At 35.9% G+C, this 22,001-nt stretch overlaps 1 protein-coding gene across 11 annotated transcripts in view; it reads left to right on the forward strand.

Annotated features, from left to right (window-relative positions):
* The window catches only part of IKZF2 (IKAROS family zinc finger 2), a 176,263-nt gene that overhangs the window by 107,045 nt on the left and 47,217 nt on the right, over window positions 1-22,001 (forward strand). For all 11 annotated transcript variants that reach the window (XM_067740703.1, XM_067740699.1, XM_067740706.1 and 8 more), the window contains one exon: window positions 3,893-4,060. In XM_067740703.1, coding sequence (XP_067596804.1) covers window positions 3,893-4,060 — 168 coding nt within the window. The remainder of the gene's footprint in view (window positions 1-3,892; window positions 4,061-22,001) is intronic.

Here is a 22,001-nt window from a genome sequence, read left to right on the forward strand (position 1 = left end):
TCCTTAATTTGATGAACTGTCTTCATTTTAGAACTTCCCCCTCTCACCAACTATTTATACCTTGCTAGTATAAAAGACTTTGTCTTAAATCCTTAAAAGCCTTTGAGAAACATATGCTTGTTTCTATGAGCGTTTAGCTCATGGAATGTCTAATATAAAATTGATAGTGGAAAAAGATACATAACCACCCATTCACTAAACTGACATGGAGTATCATATCTAATTCACTTCTTCTTCTTTCTCTTTCATACTCTACTAAAGTGCCAATTCCAGCGTCTTTTTTAATGGCTTGGTGCTATTTCTTTGGTATTGCTACTTTAGTAGGTAATCAGGTAATATTGTCATCGGATACTCCAGGCACTCTTCACTGGGAATACAGGGAGAAGAAAAGAAATAGGGGTAGTAAATCAATTCATGCATAAACACAAATTGATACAAACACTATAAATGTAGAATATACTTAATTTTGCATCTCTTTGGGGTAGAGTACTGTTATCTTTGTAACTAAATTTTCAGCATAATATTTTGTCCATTGCAGCTTTGTAGAGCCATTCTCTTGCTCTAAGGCCCTCTCTACACATGGTTGGGATTTTTCATATTTGTAGGTGGTTGTTCCATGCAACACAGGCACACCCTCTGTCTTTGATTCACCAAAGCAAATTGATGCATGTATACTTGCATTTCAGTTGAATAAACACAGATGTACAAATATGTTTATGAAAGTATATAAAATATTGAAATATAATTTATTCCATAATAGGTAGATAACTTCACCCAGTGAATAAAACGGTCCTTGAGTAGATTAGAAGATTTAAAAAAAAACAGATTGAGAATGGAAATAAAGAATAGCATGGCTACGTGACTACATCTTAATTGTTCTCCTGGATCCAGAGTTGTTAATCCAGACTTTGGTGCCCACCCATGGGAGGATTAGTTATCACAGATACAATAGCCTACTTGATGTTTCTGAATTGGACTTACTCTTTAATGTCACTAATGTATTTAGTAAATTTGTGGGTTTCTCCTGAAATTTGCTTTTATTTACATCTGAAGAAAGTGATTAATATATATATATATATATATATTTTAGACAAGGTCTAAACCAACCTGAAAAGGACCAATTGATTCAGTCTATTTATTAAAGAAAAAACAAATTATTATAAAAGAAATAGCCAAGATGTGTTGTTTCAAGTTACATAGACATTATGGGTAGTCAACTGTACCTTTCAGTTAGTTATCAGATTTTACACATACCTCTGAAATTAATAGGCCAGGAAAATCAGTATTTCTTAAAGCTTCATCTGATTGAAATCAAAGTGCATTATTATCATAGTCCCTTTCCTCTTATCAAAAATGGGCACATGACTGATTACCTTCATCATGCTTCTTTCTTTACTTCCCATGGCCATGGGAACAGAATTAGCAAACGCCTTCACACTAAGACTTAGTCACTCAGCAACACGGCAGTGTCTCTGGATATAACTAGACATTTCTCCTACCCCTTTAAAGATGATCATATAAATTCAGAAGTAATTCTTATTAAAAAATATTTGAGGATATCTGGAATATTTTATAAATGTAACCTAACAACTAAATTACCCTGTCATTAGTCTCATAAAACTCAATTAAGTAAATTAAAAATTATTTTTTTTAAATGATCCTTATTATAATTTTTTTAGATTAGCATTATTCTGAATGATGAATTCAGTAACCTAAATTAGGAATTTTTAAATATTTCAGCTCAAAGATTTTAGGAGGCTTAAAGAAAATCAAAGTTAGCATGCTACAGGAGTATTTTCCAAAGGCAAAACATGATTTCAAATATTTTTGTTCACCATATTAATTTGTTTTTAAGTTATTGAGTACTAATTTGTTATTGCCTGGGAAACCCTACATGGATTTCAAAAGTAAAATCAAATGTTTTTAGTAAAATGTGTAATTTACATTTGCTATTAACTTTTTAGAGAGTAAGAAAATTTCATTAATAAAATCCTCCTGCCTTTTTATTACTAATTTCATGACACAGGTGGGGAGAAGAAAATTCTGATTTTAAAGTTTTAGACTGCTGTTCCATTGAAACAAGTAAAAGAATTAAGTTGTATATGTGTGTGTGTCTGTGTGCGTAAGATTAAAAAAAAATTTACCAAAATTAGGTTTATTTTTAAACTTTGATTATTTTATAAGATATCATATGAGAGGTTTTAGGTTGTGCCTCTTTTTTAAGCTGTATTTAGTATTGATTTGTCAGTTTTACCAAATGAATCAACCAAGTTAAATTAGATAAAACTTAAGGTAACTTTAACATTATGAATAATTCTTTTTCAACCATCAATTTAGGACTTTTTGTAAACTTAGGTCCTAAGTTTCCTCTCCAAATTTCTTAAGAAAAAAACCTTAACCCTTGCTACACACACACAGATTACTCTTTTTTGGTATATATCTCATTAAGTTCCAAAATGAGCAAGAACTACAGAATTCAAGACACACCTGATCTGTCAGTTTTTCAATTTCCTTGGGCTTTATAATCTATATGATAGAATGTGCAGTGGTAGCTGCCAGAAGGTGACCAAAGTTTATCTTATTTATGCCTCCTAGCTTTCTTTAATAAAAAGAATCACTGAGTTTGCATTATTTTAAAGGCCCCCCCAATACAGTGTGGTTTCATTATTCACTATTATTATGAATGTTTCAGTTAAAGATATGAAACATGACAATTCAGTGTAAAATTTTTTGAAAACTATTAAAATTACAGTCATTATCTAACCTCAAGTACAGAAATGGTCCAGTTCAACCAAAAGGGAATTGTTTTTTCATTTAATTTTTATCCTAATGTTGAGTTTTAATATATTTGTATTATTTATATATTAATTTATATTTTATGTCTATCTTTAGAGATAGACATGTTTAAAGGGAGTATTTCATCATGGTTTAATGATGTTATCCGTATGATCCTACTTGCCAATTTTACTCCCTCATCAGACTACGTTTTTACCTTCAGTAACATTGTCAACAGCCAGTTGATGGCAACAGACAGCAGATAATTCTGGCTTAAACAATTTTAGGGCAATATGAGTAGTAGGAGAAAAGGTTCCTATCAAATAAATGATTTTCACAAGAAACAGAGAATATATGTACAGGAAATGTCTGGATGAATAATTTTCTTTTGATTTTCTCTGATTATATCAGGAAATTTTGCCACAGGTTTTATTGTTAGTAACTAGGAGAATCCAGAGACCTGGGCTATATTTTGAGATTTTGTGGTAATGAGCTTTGCAACCTAGTTCATTCATTGAACCTCTTTGGCTCCCTGATAACAAAATTATCAGCTAAATTGGAGAGTTAGACTAAAGGTCCCTTTCAGCTCAAAGTTTCTGTGATTTATTTTAAGAGATAACATGGTACAATAAAGAGAGCAAGATTTTGTAGTCAAATTGACCAAGAGTCATGATCAGCTCAATTACCTATTAGCTGTGACTATAATCAGAAACTTTGATACTTGAACTTCCATTCCTTCATTTGTAAATTGAAATTATTAATACCAAATTAGTAATGCCATCGTGAGGTTTGAAATATTGTATGTAAAGCAACCAGTAAAGTCAGTAAAGTGATGGCACCTAGTTGTTCAACCAGTGGTCAATGCTATGATTGTTACTCTTTGCAGTCAATGACAGGAATCCTGTAAAATTTACATGAAGAGCTGAAACGGCACTTGACCTAAAGTTTGGGACTTTGGTATTAGCAAAGCAAATTCTAGGAAGATAAAGGTTTGGAAGACTTAGGAGGGAGATGGACATTCTCAGCACAGAGAACTGGCTGTAGTTAACATTGTACAGCAAATTAGTCACTTGCACGTAACCTACTTGATCGTCCCCACCTCTTTCCCCTTCTGCAGGTGAACGTCCCTTCCATTGTAACCAGTGTGGAGCTTCTTTTACTCAGAAGGGCAACCTTTTGAGACACATAAAGTTACACTCTGGAGAGAAGCCGTTCAAATGTCCTTTCTGTAGCTATGCCTGTAGAAGGAGGGACGCCCTCACAGGACACCTCAGGACCCACTCTGGTAAGTGCCACCAACTCTTTGAGTAGAAAGTAAAATATGAGAACTCAGGAGACTGCTATAGCATAACACAAAGTAACTTCTAACTTTGGTGCGTAGCTGGGAATGAGCTAGACAGTATTTTTATTTGTGTACACTGAATAACTGACAAATCTTGCAGGATGCATATGGCCCTTCTTTTTTAGGCTTACAGACTTGGCAGAAAGGAGTACTGTCAACTGAAGAGTTTCAAGCCATTGAAGAAAACAGCTGTTACATAAATTTTCTATGATTTTTAAATTTTACAATTATTAATGCAGTAATTATGGTTAATCCAGAATAACGGAAAATCTAGTAAAATATCATCGTTACGTGCTGTTGTTACCATAGAGGAGAGGAAAGCTGTGATATTATTCTGACTGATATGGTACCTGGGCTGGGACCTCAGTGGGAAGTCAAATATCACTATTTTTAAACTTGAAAATATTATGCTCATTAGAAAATTGGCGGTGAGAGTGTTTTATGTTTAATTTTAACCCTCCTTGTTTCTTTAACTCTCAAACTATAGTCATTGGATGCTCTCTGAAACTCTTCTCTGCTTCATAAATCATCATTTAAAAATCTAGAATAAGTTTGATTTTATTTTAAATGCCAGAATATAGTGCATACAAGCAAAAGAATGATTAGATACCGAATGAATTTCATTTGGCTTTAGCATGAATTGCCATAACTAAGAAGTTAAAGGTGGAACATTAATATAGAATACTCTTCAAGCCAGTTTTATATGCTCCTTCTGTTCATAATGACATATTAAAATTTAATTTTAATATGAAGATATGATGGAAGTGATATCTTCATCTACATTGACAAATTATATTAGAGAGTGCTGTGGGTTGTGAGGTAATGCTCATACTATCTTTCTTTACATGTTTCCTGTTAATCCTTAAGGCTTTACACAGTTTTTAACGTGAATGTGAAATAATGTAAAACTATTCTAGACATTAACTCTTAAATTTGGGGCTGTTACAGAAAAATGAAATTAAAGCAAATATTAAACTGTTTTAAGTATATATTTTATATTCATCCCTGACTTAAAGCAGTTCACTCATTTCCAACTATCACACATTATATTTTATTTAAAAATTATGCTGTGAAAATTATATCTTAAAGTGGTATTGTTTTATTATAAAAAGTATTCTTTATTGAAAGATATTTTTAAGACCTGACAGTTATTTCCTTTAGGTAGCCATGCACTCTGGCTTATTAAAGTATTATTCAGTTGACCAAGGATTATATAAAACATAGCTTTTCATGAGGATGAAGTTGAGGCAGAAATATAACTTTAAACATCTATTTCCACTGGTCACAAAATTTACAAAACTGTGGTGTTTTTACTATCACGGTTTAGTGTATGCATGTAATTTTGCCTGGTGATTGCTAGATTGCTCTTAGAAGGTTCACTGCCTGTTGACACCTCTGGAAGGCATTTGACAGTCATCTAAATTTGTTTCCTTGATTTCCTTTTTGTTCTTTCAAGAGATTTATCCCTGTGGGTAGTGTCTAAGAAGTCAAGACACCTTGGTTTTTGTGTTAGACTAAGCTGGACGGCTACAATTGGTTTCGTTATGCAGATTAGGCATGGCCCATATAGGGGCTCCCGGTTGGTGGCTAGTGGAATGAGGGGAGGGAAAGATGTCACCCAAAGTAAGCCCCTTCCACTGGCTTTGCAAGGCCGGACCCTATAATTTACATGGTTCTATATAATTATAAAGTTTATGTGCATAAAGCAAAGCTGTTTCTATGAAACTGTAAATTTTGTAAATAAATACATTTCTACTTTGAGGTTCAAAAAAAAAGACATGGTCCCTTTAACTGCTATTATGCTGATTTTGCACTTTGGTATACTAAGTCATGACTTTTGCAGATATATAAACAGATATGCTCAAATTGGCTAATAAGGGGAGTTTAATGGAGGGATGAGAGGGGGAGAGGGGTATCATCCACTTACTGCATCATCAAGGGGTGAAGTCAGTTCAGGCCTACTTCCAACACTCACCATCACCAATGCTTTTCACAATATATATGGCTTTCTTCTTCCACTGCCAATTTCATCTTCCCCTTACTTTCACCCTCTTTTTAGCCCCTGGTCTGGACAGGGTTCTTTATGGGTGATCCTGAATTCCTACAACATTGAGTATTTGGTGGCCCTTCCTTCCTTGGATTACTGTAGTTTTTCAATAACCAGCATTATTGGAGAAGTTTTTGTTAGAGATGCCCCACTAAATCTCCTGAGTTTCAAACATAGTTGGCCTTGCCCATATCATATAACAACAATCCCAGATCATTTTGGTAATCTGGAAAAATTACCAGCCAATAGCCCACTTCTCTTCCTGTTAATTCAGCAGCTTAAAATGCCCCAAATAGCCAGGGAGTAGTCTCAGCTTCCAACACAATGGTAACAGAACTCTGATCCCTGGTGGAAACATTCTTCCTTTGGGCACTGAGATCTCCAAAACCACCAATCCCAAGATTTCAGCACAGGAAGTGAAAATCCCTTAAATGAGTTATTTGAGGTATTTGTGTTGTGTCCACTACTACCTTAACCTCTTTGTTCTCAAACTTATGCATTCTGGCAATGGAGGAGATAGATGACTTTTGGCATTTATCACATCCTATAGAACACACCCAAACTTCTCCCAGCTAGCAACTATACATGAACCACTCCACTGGTAGGCCACTTCACCACTCTATTTGGCCAAATGATTCTGGATGTCGTGGCATGAGGTATGGCCAGCGAAATCTATAGGTTTGAGCCCATTTCTATATTTCCTTTGCCGTGAAAAGAATTTCCTGGTTAAAGTCAATATTTTAAGGAATACTATGATAATTGTTAAGGCATTCTGTTAAATCCAGGCGTAGAGGCACATCCAAAAGTACTGAAGGAAGGGGAGGTAAATCTATATACCAAATATCTATCAATTCCTATGAGAATAAATTTCTCCCTCCTTCAGGTTGAAAGAAGTTCATTGTAACCTGCCAGCCATTAATTAATTGACTGGTCGATCACCTTGGAGAATAATGCTGTATCAGTGTCTCAGCATTGGAAAGTGGTGAACTCAGCAGTTGTGGTAGTTAAATCAGCCATAGAGAGGGGGAAATCTATGTTGTTGAAGCCATACATAGTTTCCACCCTTGTTCCCATTGTCACTTTGTACATGGGCCACTTGAGCAAGCACCAGGGTAGCTAGATAAAGAATCTGTCATCCATAAAACAGATTGTGTTATTGGCTTGGGTCACCCATCACATAATCTTGCCCAGATTACTAAGAGGGTTCTCCACAATGGAAGCCCTCCAGAGGGAATTCACGTAGTAACCATGTTGTCACACTTTGTACCAATTCTGAGAGGCACATCTGCATAACTCTCCCAAACCTTCAATCTCCAATCTTCCAGTCTTGTTCTTCCAAGTCCTTGACCATATGGCCATGCCATGTATCATTACCTCAGCTATCTCTTCTTCCATGCAAACCGTACAATCTGAAATTCTGCTAGGGGGTTATCTTTCACTACTATATTCCAGGGGCAGCCCCCTTCATTGGGCCTATAACACAGTAGTTGCAGCTAATACTAAATACCATACAATCCATTTACAAGCTGGGTTCATGTGGTTTTATCCTACATTAATTGGTCATTGAGAACACCCCATGAGGCCAGATTGTGAGAGACTGTGAAGCAGTAGTAGCAGGTATAAGAAACACGTGAGCTACTTGCTCATGATGTGTACTTGGGCTTCCCAAACCTGTGTGATCCAAGTTTCATTTAATAATGAAATGCTCTTGTGCACGTCTTATTGTATGATATGTTGAATCGGATTAACACATAGTTCATTTTGTCTAGTTTGGGCCACGTAGTCTTTTGGAGTCGCATGGCCTAATACTCAGTCTTAACAAGAGTCCAATAACAAATTAAGAGCTGCTTTTCAAATGGCAAATCATTACTGAGAAGATCACATATCTTTACTCCACTAGGGATTTGCATTCTGATGCTTCAGTGGCAGATGTCATACACCATCTTTGCTTACCACAGATATTTCCAAAAATCATTACATTTCTGGATCTTAGAACCAAAGGTCTAAATAGCAGCTTTCACTACAGCAGAGGTACACTGCAGATTCATTTCTTGCCCCAGTCCCCTCTCAATGTTGGCAGCCTTGTTGATTATCTAGTACATGCATCAGAGCAGAACACCCAAACGTGGTATATCTTGCTTCTAAAATTCAAAGAGGACACCACATTTTCTGTCTCCTTCTTCATAATGAAAGGTACAAGGTGCAACAACTTATCATTTACTACAGAGGCTCTTATTTCAACATGCCTACATCGCTAGGCCCCTAAAATTTCACCAATCCTGCAAATCTCAACTTTTCATAGAGATTATCTCCTATGCCCTAATATATGTCTTACTGAGGCATCTTAAGTGTTTACTACTTCCTGACCCATCACCAAATCCAATTAGTATGATACTATGAATGTAATGTTCCAGCTTGATGTTATGTGAGATGTCAAGATGAACAAGATTTCTTTGGACTATATTATGACAAAGAGAGAAGAGTTGACCTAGCCTTAAGGTAAGATAGTGAAAGTATGTTGACCCTGCATTGTGAAGACAAACTGCCTCTGATTATCTTTGTTGATAAGGAATTACTTTTAAAAGAAATTAAGTCAGTAGCTCCATACATGGTATCAGGTACTATGTTAATATGCTCCAGCAGAGATACTACTACTAGAACTGCTTCTGTAGTTGGCATTATGTGATTAAACTGTCATTCATCCATAGAACCATCTAGGTCTTGCATTAGCCTAACAAACAGCTTAAACGGGTATGTAGTAGGAGTGACCACCCTAGCATCCTTCAGTTTTAGTTTATTATCTTGGAAGAAATGATAGTTCTAGGGCTGCAATCTCCTATATGGTAGCCACTAGTCACATGTGGCTGTTAAGTACCTTCATATGGTTAATGCCACATGTTGAAATTATATTTATTAAATATATTACGAAAATTAATTCCACCTGTTTAAAATGTGGCTATTAGAAAAGTTTAAATTATATATGTGTTTCATATTTTCATTGGACAGCACTGTTCTTGGCTTTTTATAATAGACCTCCTGCCATGGGTCAGGGAACCAGTGTAAGGGTTCTTCCCATTACTAAATGCATTTATTCCTATGATACTATAAGATGGACTTGGGTGAAGTCTCCATATATATCTTGACCTCCATAAGCTCCCAGTTTGACTGGTAGGCCACAGTGGTATTTTGGGTTCCAGGGATTAATGTCAATTCAGAGCTAATCTAATACAATTGTCTAATAACCTGCAGAAGGATTTGGTATTTTCCTTCTCCCAATTCACAGTCACCCTCATAAATGGCCACAGGTGATTCTGGAATGGCTTAGAGGAAAATTCATAGCATACAGCGGTGGCCAGGTTTCAGGGCCCTTCTGAAAGGGACTCTGGCTCTACCTAAAATTATGTGACTCTGGATATGTGAATAGACTTAGGTCTGGGCAGTGGATAAGAGATCATGAACCCCACTACGGCGACTAAAGTTGGGTTTTTGCCCACAAGACCTAGACTTTTTCTGTCCATGTAAGATAGTTAGCAGCTTGGCAGTCTAACCATCGTTTTCATTCTTGGAGGATCTGTAATCCATTAGCCATTTCCATAGAACCCTGTGGCGCAAAACACATTGTTATCCCGTCCCCGTGGCTTATTAAGATAACTGCACTTCCTGAAATTAATTTCTACCACAAAGCCTCTGCCATCTCAGAAGATCACATTGGATACATTTAAATTAGGGAGCCCAGATCTGTTGGTAACATCTATCATTGTTCTCTCCAGGCTAGAGAAGACAGTTACCAGGAAGCTTTCCAAACACACTGGTTCTTTCCTCACCAATGTAATTCTTTGGTGAGGCCCTTCCAAGGGTATGGTTAGGGGAGGACTGAACGGGGTCATTCATAATAGATCCTTTCCAATATTCTTTTTCTGTTGTTGTTTGTTTTTGTTGTTTTTTTTTTTTGCAGTACGCGGGCCTCTCACTGTCGTGGCCTCTCCCGTTGCGGAGCACAGGCTCCGGACGCGCAGGCTCAGTGGCCATGGCTCATGGGCCCAGCCGCTTCGCGGCATGTGGGATCTTCCCGGACCAGGGCATGAACCCATGTCCCCTGCATCGGCAGGCAGACTCTCAACCACTGTGCCACCAGGGAAGCCCTTTTCCAATATTCTTACTTGAGCTTTTGGACTTCTACTTTGGTGTGCCAAGAAAATTCTGCCCTTTCAACTTTTCACTGTGTAAGCCATCATTCAATCAAGGATTCAATAAACCAGTCACTCCCACCTGCTCAAAGCAATATATTAAATCCCAAATTCCAGATGAATGCACCTATATTGATAAATTTGGCCTGAGCTAGCATTTTAATTCATCTTCTTGGTATAAAACCCTTAGAATCAATCCATTTCCTTACATGCTATCTGGACTCCTTACTGATACAAATTGGTAAAGTTTTGCAATTCTTTCAGTGTACAGGCTGTCACCTCCTAAATATCCCTCGATTTTGGCTATATTAATATCTAACTTGGTATGAGCCTGGAGGGCCATGAGTGGTAACAGAAATGAGTCCTGAAAAGAATCACCATTCTCTGATTGGGTTCCCGCCTCAGCTGAAGCAGTTGGAAGTCCTCTTACTATATGGAAAGGCTGATTTACGGGACTGTTGGTTTCCTTAAATGGAATGGTGGGGAGTGAAGACAAATGTGTCTTCTGGCAAGGATGGTTCGGGAGGGTTTAGGGGTTCAACATTCTGAACCTCAGTATTTGATTAGATCATAACAACCCTTGTTTCACTCTTTCCCTATCATTACCCTGTTACCAAGACCAAATGGTATTGGCTTTGCCCATTTTATTTAATATGGCAATTTCATAACCCTTCAAATCAGATTCTGGAGTTGGTCTTCAGCCTTATTTGCCCTGAGCCGTAAGTAAATAAGGACTCTCTTAAAGCTAACAGAGAACTTTGATATTTTACTGCTGTTCTGACTTGAGCATTCAGGACCTTCGATTTGTCCTTTCTCCTTTGTATAATCCTTCAGGCCATCAGAAGTAGCCATGTAACACTACAGTCTTCACATTAGACACCACCATTGTTCCTTCAGCAAGTAAAGACCACAACTCCTAAAGCTTTGCCTTGCATCTGCACTTCATACTACCATCAGTGACAATTTGAATAATCATGTTGCTAGCACATGTCTAGAATTACCAGGATTTCACTAACTTCCTGATAAGGAGGCCATGCTATTCTATTCAAACATGAGAAACTCAATGCCAGAATGCCATTTTGTCTGAGGCCTTGGGCCACTCGTGCTACCAATAACTATCAATCAGAGCCCTGATAGGAAAGCAGTAAGACACTCAAATGGGGAAAATGTGGAGACATTCATGAAAGCACTAATATTTACAAGAGAAGGGGTAGGCATAAAGAAAACCAACAGGGGATGGTTGCAATCCCATGTCTGAAGAGGTCACTGGAATTAGGAGATGTAGGAGACAGTCTTGAAACTGACCTTCAGTAGAGGAATGTACCCCTGCTAACCTGTGACTGAGGAATAAACACCTTGGCCTCACTCTTTCCACCCCTCCTGTCTTGCTGATGCCTTACATTAAATGAGCATAACCAGAAGCCAGAGGAAAAAGGAGCCTATTGATGAAGCCAATAGAAATTAGCTTTCTGCAGGAGTAGAGCAGAGTGAAAATGGCTGTAGAGGTGAAAGAAAATATGCCACAGATTGATTAAATTTAAGAACTAGTGCTTAAACTTACTAGTATAGGGTATTAAGTGTAATGTAATGATTTTTAATTCTAATTTCTGTTTTTTTATAAATACTATTATTAATATGAAGTATCTTGCTTCCTTCTCTTCCATCCCAACCCCTACTTTGGGTAATGAGTGCTCATTGTTTTATTTTATCTAGTTAGCTATTGTGTTCTACAGTATTAATACTGCATCTTTGCTTCCTGTGTTTTAGATTTGAAAATTTTCCATGTAGTAGGTTGGTAACAATGAGCCCAGTATTGATGTGCACTTACATATTTCTGTGAGATTTTATATCTATCAATCAGTTTAAGAAAAATATCTGGAATACAGTATACATTCAATAAATGCTAGCTCGCTCTTTCTTTCCTTCTTTCTTTCTTTCTTCCTTCCCTCCCTTGTAAGATCCCATATAAGCTGAAAGTTTCTATTTGGAACTCTCTTGCATACTCTAGAGGACACCGGGTAGTGTCTTGATTTTGGTTGCATAGCCCCAATAGTTAGGTTATTGACAGGTAATGTCTGGCATTTCTTGAACTCTCCATAGGCATGAGGCACTGTGCTAAGCACTTCCTATGGATTATTCATTTAATTAACACTCCTTTACCTGACATGAGCAAAATCAGGTAGTTTATCAATTAAAAACAGTACGTCTAGCAATATGGGAAATTCTTTTCATAAAAAGGTCCTTAACATTTAAAAATATAAACATTGGGGTGGCCAAAAGTTTGTTCGGGTTTTTCCGTCAGATGTATGTTATTGGCCAACCCAATATAAAATATGCATTTAATCTTTTTTTTTAATATATATATATAAGGCCAGGCCCTTTCCTTTCAGTGAGGAATTTAGTTATGGAATTCCAAGTAATTTTCCTGGCCTAAACCACACTCATATCACATCATCTCTAATTCCATTTTCAGTTTCTTTAAGAACTTAAAGACCTTGTGAAGCAATCAGACTTCTATTAAAGTTTTTAAAGATTTTTCTTGGGCTGCCCTGGTGGCTCAGTGGTTGAGAGTCCGCCTGCCGATGCAGGGGACACGGGTTCGTGCCCCGGTCCGGGAAGGTCCCACATGCTGCGGAGCGGCTGGGCCCATGAGCCATGGACGCTGAGCCTGTGCGTTCGGAGCCTGTGCTCCACAATGGGAGAGGCCACAACAGTGAGAGGCCCGTGTACCGCAAAAAAAAAAAAAAAAAAAGATTTTTCTCATTAATTTTTAAGATTACCTTTGCCTACCTCCAATTCATTAGTAGTTTTTTTAAACTCACCTTTATTGAATTTTTCCAGAGGGGTAAAATTAGTTTTTATAGAAAGAACTTTCTTTCTGTACTTATTTTATTGGAATATGTATATTTGAATAATTTACTTAATTATGATAACAGGTACAGCTGGCATAAATAGGTTTGGCTAGAATCATAACTGACTGAACGTGAGTATCCAGTTCAACTGCTAGAAGTGTTTATGTCGGCATACCAAAGAAGGGCCTGGGAGCACCAGAATTTCAGTATGCTTTTCAAAGGGAATGGAGAGACAGAAAGCCTCTCGCTAATATTATTCCTAGTTTACAGGTGAGGAGACTGAGGCACAGAGAGGTCACACGGGCGGAGCCTGAATTCAAACCAAGACAGTCAAACTCCTAAATCCGTACTACATGCTACGGAATAAATGATACAGCCCCATATGTTTATTGCATCCTCTGTCTTGCTGAACTCTTTTAACTCAATGATAAAGCAAAAAAGAGTACTGTCTGGAAGTCAAGAGGTCAAGACAAATGGGTTTTCGAATGGGCTCATTGCAAATTAGCTGTGTGACTTTGTCAGATCACTTAATTTAATCTTTTAATCTTAAGCTGTTCACATTATGTGATGCTAATAACAATCTGTTATCTTTTCTCCTGGGATTTTGCTGCCCATCAGTCACTAAGATCAAACCTTAAAGAGTAAAAGGGTAGTCCCCACTCCCCAGTTTTTTTTTTTTTTAGTTTTCTATTGTTTGTTTTAACTTTCAAAACAGACTTGCATAAAATGGAATAGGTCTTAAGATTTTCAGATGACCTTCATGGCACCAACATTACTTCTCTGCTACCATCTGCTAACGTAAATCTCAGAACCTTGATATAGACAGTTTCTGATTTTGCACTTCTAGTTCCAGATATAGTTTGTTCATTTAAAATGCATTCCCTTTTAAAGAATATTTTTGAAAAAGCTCTGCGTTGCTGAATGCCAGCAGAAGTGTGAAACAATGTTGACTTTTCCCTCTCCCACCTTTGCCACTTAGTACTTGAATGATATTTTTCACACTGGGATGGAAGATGCAGTCACACATTTGATTGCATGTTTTAAATTTTGATTACAGTCCTTGATAACATTTTTTTAATTTTGAAAGGATGCCCAATTTTATAAATAATTAATAAATCAGGGCTCCTTAAAGAGCAAAAATATTTTGGTAGTGTTTGCCAGTATTTGCTATGGAAAAGTTTGTTTTCTAACAATAATTTTCTTTTTTTTAATTTATTTATTTTTTGTGGTACGCGGCCCTCTCACTGTTGTGGCCTCTCCCATTGCGGAGCACAGGCTCTGGACGCGCAGGCTCAGCGGCCATGGCTCATGGGCTCAGCCGCTCCACGGCATGTGGGATCTTCCCGGACCAGGGCACAAACCCATATCCCCTGCATCGGCAGGCGGACTCTCAACCACTGCGCCACCAGGGAAGCCCTCTAACAATAATTTTAAACAGTATAATATTATTTCTGGAAATAGATTAATATGATCATCTTTTTTCAATAGCAGATAATTCCTGTCAACAACTCTTAGATTTTATTCCCAACTTCTTAAGATAATAACAGGAGAAATCAGAACCTTTCTTACTTTTGTTATGGCAGTGCTATATCCTATTTGTGAAATATTGTCCATTTAGGAAAAAAAAAGTGAAATAATACAATCTAAGTTTTGTTTGTACAACAGTCATCAGTGTTTAATTTTTTTAAAACTATTTTCATGTATTATGGGTTAGAGCTATTCTGCTGATATTGATGCTGGATATTTCATTAGAATTGCTTTATTTTATTGCAGTATGTTGGCTAAATTTAAGACATCTAGCAATTGCAACCCTCTTTCTACTTTTGCCTCTTTGGAACACTCAAAAAGAAAGAATGACTGAGGAAGGAAAAAAAAAAACCCAGATCCTTTTACATGTGAAATTTAAATGACGAGAAGGAAAGGAGAGAGAAATAAAGAATTGTATCATCAACAATATATCAGCTGGAGACCACAGTCAAATTTCTAGTCCATTGAGAAAGTAAACTACACTTTATAAACATATCCCAACCTTATATTAATATATAAGGTTGTAGGAAAATAAAAGATACTGGTTTGTATTTTAAACTCTATCCATTAATCTGAGATTTACCACACAAATCATCTAATTTCCTTTATGTAAATTTATAACATAACATAGTATTTATGTCCGTTTTTTGTGCTGAATCAGTGCTCCTGCTATAAAAAATGTTTTATTAGTTTTGTCAGATTTTTAGTTTAGCAAGTGATTATAGTCCTTTCATTCTTAGAAATTTGATTAGTATGCTTCATACGTTAAGTGTTACTCCTTTTAATTGTCTTTATTATAGCCAGTACACTGGGGAAATAGTGTTACAATTAAGCCCTGAACCCCTATTAATCAAAACAATACTTAGCATACTTGTTATTTTTTAAATCTAGGAGGAACTAGAATTACATATTTTTTCCTAATTAGCACTTCAGGTATATTTCTCACATACTCTAATGCAGTGCCCAAATATTTAAAACACAATAGAAGAGTATGTATTTTTAATGTATGGAAACATGTGATATATATGCATTATACATTCCTTTGTATAAATTGTAAAGAGAAAAAAGTAAGTAAGAATGCCTCTTGCGCAGTCTCAAATGTTTTTATGCCATATGTAAAATTCAGTTTTGGCCATGGAATTGTACTGGACTTACATTCTTACAAAAAAATATTCTTTGCTTAAAAATGGAATCTTTTCACTTGAAAATGAACAATCCTATGTCCCAAGGAAACTTATCCACTGTCTCTTGTATTCCTTAACACTACTGTATTTTTACATTACTTATTATAACATTAAGGTACTGTTCAGAGATATATAAATAAAATATCCTTGAATAAGCAGATAAGTGTAGGAATTTTTTCTGATTTTTTTTTGTTCATCTCATTTTAAGAAAATAAGAATTACTTTGTGTTTTTAGTAAGACCTGTTATAAAAGTCAGAGGAAAACCTTATTAGCTTTCAGTTAAATCAGTATTTATTATATAATTATTTGGATATAGCACCTAAAAATAAACACTTTTTAAAATTAGTTTATGTGATATATCTATAGCATATAACCCTAGAATATATCTATTTGAGAAACCTTCCAGTTTCATAGTCTTTTGACTTAGGATCAATAAGCCTACATTATTCTGAGCAAATGTCTAGTTTATTTCCAAACACCTCAGTTATGTTAATTTTTACAACATGATTTTGTAATCTATTCAATGTTTGACAAATTTCACTTAAGAAGTTTTTTCTTTATGTCTGGTTGTCAAGTTAAAGCTATTTTGTCCTATAAAAAGCAACTGGACCAGATGTACCATATAATATCCATCTGTTAAAACAACATCCGCCTCATTGTACATTTTTAGTTCTTTTATATAAGGACTGTCTTTTTGTTTTTTTAAGACCCTATAATTCCATGTACTATATTTTATCCATAAAAATAGCTCAGAAATATGGAATACTTGTATTAGTTTTCCTAATACTAATTTTTTAAAAAAATCAGTATCAGTTCAGTAGTGTAGTGCTGCAAACTCAAAAGTTTGCCTTTTATTTTTAACTCTATTTTATATTTTGTTCAGTTATTCCTTTAACTATCATGAGATATACCTATAGAATATTATGACTCACCCTGCTTTTGAATATATTTGGATGTTCACATTTAGTGGACTATTAAACCAGCTAACAGGCATTTTCAAGGTATAAACTACATGCTCTTAGAGAAGCTGGTAAGAAAAGATAGTTTTTTCCTCCTCTTCAGATTTCTTGAAAATAAAGTTGAAAAGGAGCATCTGACTTGGTTTGAGATAATGCTAACCTTTAACCATACTGTTAAAGAAACAAGTTCATGTCAAATGCTCTAGTTTTAAGTCTTCTCATATGGGACAGTCTGTTACTTTGCCATGAGGATGATATGCCCTCAGATTTACTGTCATTTCTTACTAAGGGACTCACTACTACTGTCGCATCATTTCCTTAAATTATTGACTGTTCAGGAATTCCATAAACTAAAAGGTACTTCAAAGCACATGTGGCATTTGTAATCACTAACTTTCTTGTCTAATACACCCTTTTCATCTTGTTTCATTTAAGTTATCTTCCTGTTCTTGTCTCTCCTTCTGCCTTCTACTCTTTGTTTTTCTCATAGGCTGTTTTCCCCCTAATCCTTCAATGTTTGCTTCAATACTACTTTGCTTTATTTTTCTGAGGTAAACAAAAAGTACATAAATAAGTACCTTAAGTTTCTATTACATATGAAATCTTTTTATAACATGGATTTGCTATAGGTTATAGACCTTTGGATATTAATAGTACTGATTATTTTGTGAAATAAGAGTTTAAAATGTCTGAAAATTAGGTATGTGGCTAAAAGATTATCATTATCAGTTATTTCCATATTGACATTATTTTAAAACCAGATCACCATGACTTTTCTAACAGATTTGCTAAAGAGATCCATTCAAACAATACTAAGCCATAGACCAGTATAATGATAGACATATTGGATTAAATGATGCTGGTTACAGAAATTGAATTTAGTGTAGCTCATTCATAGCAGTGATGGTGCATTTAATGTAGTATAATTTGCCCTGCAGACTTCCCTTGAGAAGGAACTGTTTTCACCTGATTGTAGACCTGGCACCTGGCCCACTCTCTGGGTGATCTCCCAAGTGTGAACTTTGCCCACCCTTCACCCCTCCTTTCCTTCCTGGAGGTGGTAGATAGAGGAGGATTACATTGATAATTACACAAGCAGTGTCAGTTGCACATGTGATTTGCATAACTGTGCTGTGCTGATTTCACCTATCAAGTCCTGACACTTATGCCCGTGGTGCCTCTCTGTATGCTTTGCAATAAACACTGAAGAGAGGGGATGGGATTAGTGTCTTCATTCCTGACTCAGACACACACAACACACATGCAAGGCCCTGCCCATTGAAAGCTGACCAGGAGGGAAAGCCACTTTCAGTCAGGCCAGCTGCTGTGACCATCCATGTGATTTCTACCCAGTAGAACACAAATAATCATTATATACTCTACCTTATATGGGCCTTATAAAAGAAATTAAGTTTTTAATAGCATATACGGTCTCATCTGTTTCAAATAGTGGTATTCATGATTCTTTAAATTTTTGACACTTATTTCTAGAAGGAGTAATGGAAAAGCAGTCTTTCTTCTCTAACACATACTCATCTGATGTTGCTCTCCACGTTGGCTCAAAGACCAAATCAGATTAGTTTACTTCTGGAACCTTTCCTCCTTACCTTTTTCTATTCTCAGGAGTTCTAAAGAAATAAGCAGGAACCATGGACGTATTTCTTATTCTTCTCAGTTTTCTGTAGACAAGTTGAGTAGTACAGTTTTGCCTCCTACCTGGATGTTACTGTGGACAGCCTGAGCTTGTGGCTGTTTCACATTTTCCTTTCCACAGTGCTGAGTCTGCAGGCCTGGCATGTTTGGAACTCCATGGCAGAAACAGGAGGGCAGCATGCCAACTTCTTTACTTACCCAGTGTCCAAAAATGAACATCACACTGTTTTCTGTTTTGTTTTGTTGAGGGTTTTTTTTTTTGTAAGCTAACCTCCACCCTCTCCTTTGATTTTTCCTACTTGATCCGTGCATGTGAGTCAAAGAAACCTGTTCATCCACAGCCTGTACTGTCTTGCCAATCTTGTAAGAAAACTCCCAAATGTTAGAAAACCATACAAATGAGGTAAATAAAACCCAGTACCATTCATTATAAGCATATAAAATATACTTAGGATATAATTAAAATTTATCATAAATCATCAGTCAGTGTGGTTTCTCTCTAAATTGTACAAAAATATAATAAGCATATAGATAAAAACGAAAGATCCTAAATTCTGCATCTCAAAATAAAAGATCTTACTATATTCTCCTTTGCATCTGTATCCCTTATACTGTATCGATTGAATGAATGAAAGAATCTATGGATGCTTTCAGTTGAACATTCTTACATTAACTAGAAAGTTAGTTTTTTAAGATTACTGGAGATCAGTTGTGGTTATATGTGTTTCCTAGCAGATGATAAATGTCAGTCCATTGTAAAAATTAAAGTTAATGGCTAACATTTAACGGGCTCTTATTTTGTGACAAGCGCTATTTTAAATGCCTTATTTTACAGATAAGTAGAGTCAAAATTAGAGAGAGAGAGAGAGACGCTAATATCCCCACAATCTATAGTTTTGAATATTATGTGTATGGTCCTTATGTCAAGCTTTATCTTATTAAGGTTATTGTTCTTTTACCTTATATTTTAAATTTATATTTTGCCAACAATGTATTATTTGGATTAGATTTTAAACATACACACAAGCACACAAAAGTGTTTGACATAATGAAACTAAAGAAACATATCATGCTTAAATAAACAAAAATGTTCCATAATGCTTGAGGACATATAAAAATTTAGAATAAAATAAATAAATCTAAGAATAGAATAACTCATCTATGTGAGAGTGCTTTTCAAAATTATGCTATGATATAGTCAAAATCTTACCATTATAACTACATATGCATATTTCGTACAATTTCCAATATATTCAGGAAAAGCTGGGATATAAACTGCTTTTCCTGACTCCAGAGCCCATGCTCTCAGCTACCACACTCCTATTTTCCAATCTGCTCTTCATATAGCAGCCAGAACATTATTTTAAAAACTAGTTTAAATCATGCTATTCCTCTACTTAAAATCTTTTAATGGCTTTCCATTGTTCTTATAATAAAATTAAACTGTTAATCATGGCCAGCGGAAGTTCTGCCCACCTCTTCTGTTTGAGCATATACCACTCTACCCCTCATGCTGTGTTCTTTGCCATGTGAGGTTCCTTAAGTTTTTCCCTACCCTTTTGGATTTTGCACTAATGATCCTAGAAGTCTCTACCTTCAGCTTTTTCCCCAGTTCTTGACATGGTTGCTTCATTATCCTTCAGATATTTGCTTCAATGTCATCTCCTTGGAGATAATGCCCTTCTATAAGCACCCTATCTAAAGCATCCTCCTAGGTCCTCTCTATCTTGCTGTCTCTATCATAAAGTCTTATAAAGCTTGAACCAGAATCTGTGGTTATCTTTTTTGTTTGTTTATGCATATGTTACCTGTCTCCCTCCAGCTGAATGTAAGTTTGTGAGACTGTCTGTCTCCTCTGCCTTATTTATTAAGGTATTCCCAGCTCCCTGAATGGTGCTCGGCACATAATAGGTGATCAAAAAGTACTTGTTGATTAATTGAATGATGAGGGCCTTATGGTATAATGTACTTGTTCTAAAAAAAATCCCCATAAAAAGGAAAGGGAGGGCTTCCCTGGCGGCGCAGTGGTTGAGAGTCCGCCTGCCGATGCAGGGGACACTGGTTCGTGCCCCAGTCCGGGAAGATCCCACATGCTGTGGAGCGGCTGGACCCGTGAGCCATGGCTGCTGAGCCTGCGCGTCCGGAGCCTGTGCTCTGCAACGGGAGAGGCCACAACAGTGAGAGGCCCGCGTACCGCAAAAAAAAAAAAAAAAAAAAAAAGGGAAGAAAACACTGACCTATTCTAATTTCTGTAGAGTCAGCTAATGCATATTTTTAATGTTTTTCAGTGTATATACATTTAGATTTTTTCTTGTGAAATTAGATGTAGCTCAAGAGTGCTCTTTTTACTCACTCCTGGATAGTAAACATAACACACATGAGCGATGGCCTCTTTCAGTTGAAAATCCTTTGTGTTATGTGAAGAAGCTTTAAAAAGCTCTAATAATGAAACCACATTTATTCACTCAACACATATTTCTTAGCTATGTGCCAGGCATTTTTCTAGCACTTGAGATACAGCAGTGAAGAAAAAAGATCTTGCCCTATGTAACTTAACATTTTAATGAAAAGAGAGAGGCAACCAACAGTAAATGTAATAAATAAGTCAACTATATAATGTGTTAGGTGATGAAAGCTACAGGCAGGAAAAAAGTTGCCATTTATTGAGCATTTACTACAGGCAGGAAAAAAGTTGCCATTTATTGAGAATTTACTGTGTCAAGTACCTTGTTAAGTTTTCTATGTGCATATTTTTATATTTCTCACAAAAATCCTATGAGTTAGGTATAAATAGTTCCTTATTTAACTTAACCTAGGGTTCATACATAGACAGTAAGTGTTAGGGCTCTTATTTGAAAACTAAGTATGAAACCGTAGTATGGATATATGTATATATATCATTCTTTACCTTATGTGAATACTCCATAAATTAGAGATTATCTACTTTCAATTTACTTGGACCCCTTTGATATCCAAATTTCTTTCTTACTTGCATTGTTACAATATCTGAAAGCCTTGCTTACTTCCCTGAGTTATTATAACATTGGAAAGTCAGATGAGAAAAGTAGTTTAAAGCAAGAATAGAAATCATATCAAAAAGGAAAATTTCTGTGATGGGATTATTAATTTATTTATTCTATAAGCCTAGAAAGTTCTTCCTTGACTTTATACTTTTTATTCCCCATGATAAATATTTTGCACATTTATAATAATGAAACAGTATCAAATACATCTGTTTGTCTTGTGTCTTAGATTTCTACTTCACCATCTCCTTGCTGTATTATAAATTTTTTTCACATTTGTAATTTCAGTGACTCCTTTTCTTATATTCAGCAATCAATCAGTTAAATAATTATTGTTACATTTGCTATGAGAGAGGTGGGCATACCTCTAAGTTCAATGGTTTATGAATATTATGTTTATTATGATTATACATACCACACTTGAGGTAGTTGGTAAATATCTGTGGTATGA

The sequence above is a fragment of the Pseudorca crassidens genome, chromosome 6 (genome assembly GCF_039906515.1).
Source record: "Pseudorca crassidens isolate mPseCra1 chromosome 6, mPseCra1.hap1, whole genome shotgun sequence".
NCBI lineage: Eukaryota > Metazoa > Chordata > Mammalia > Artiodactyla > Delphinidae > Pseudorca > Pseudorca crassidens.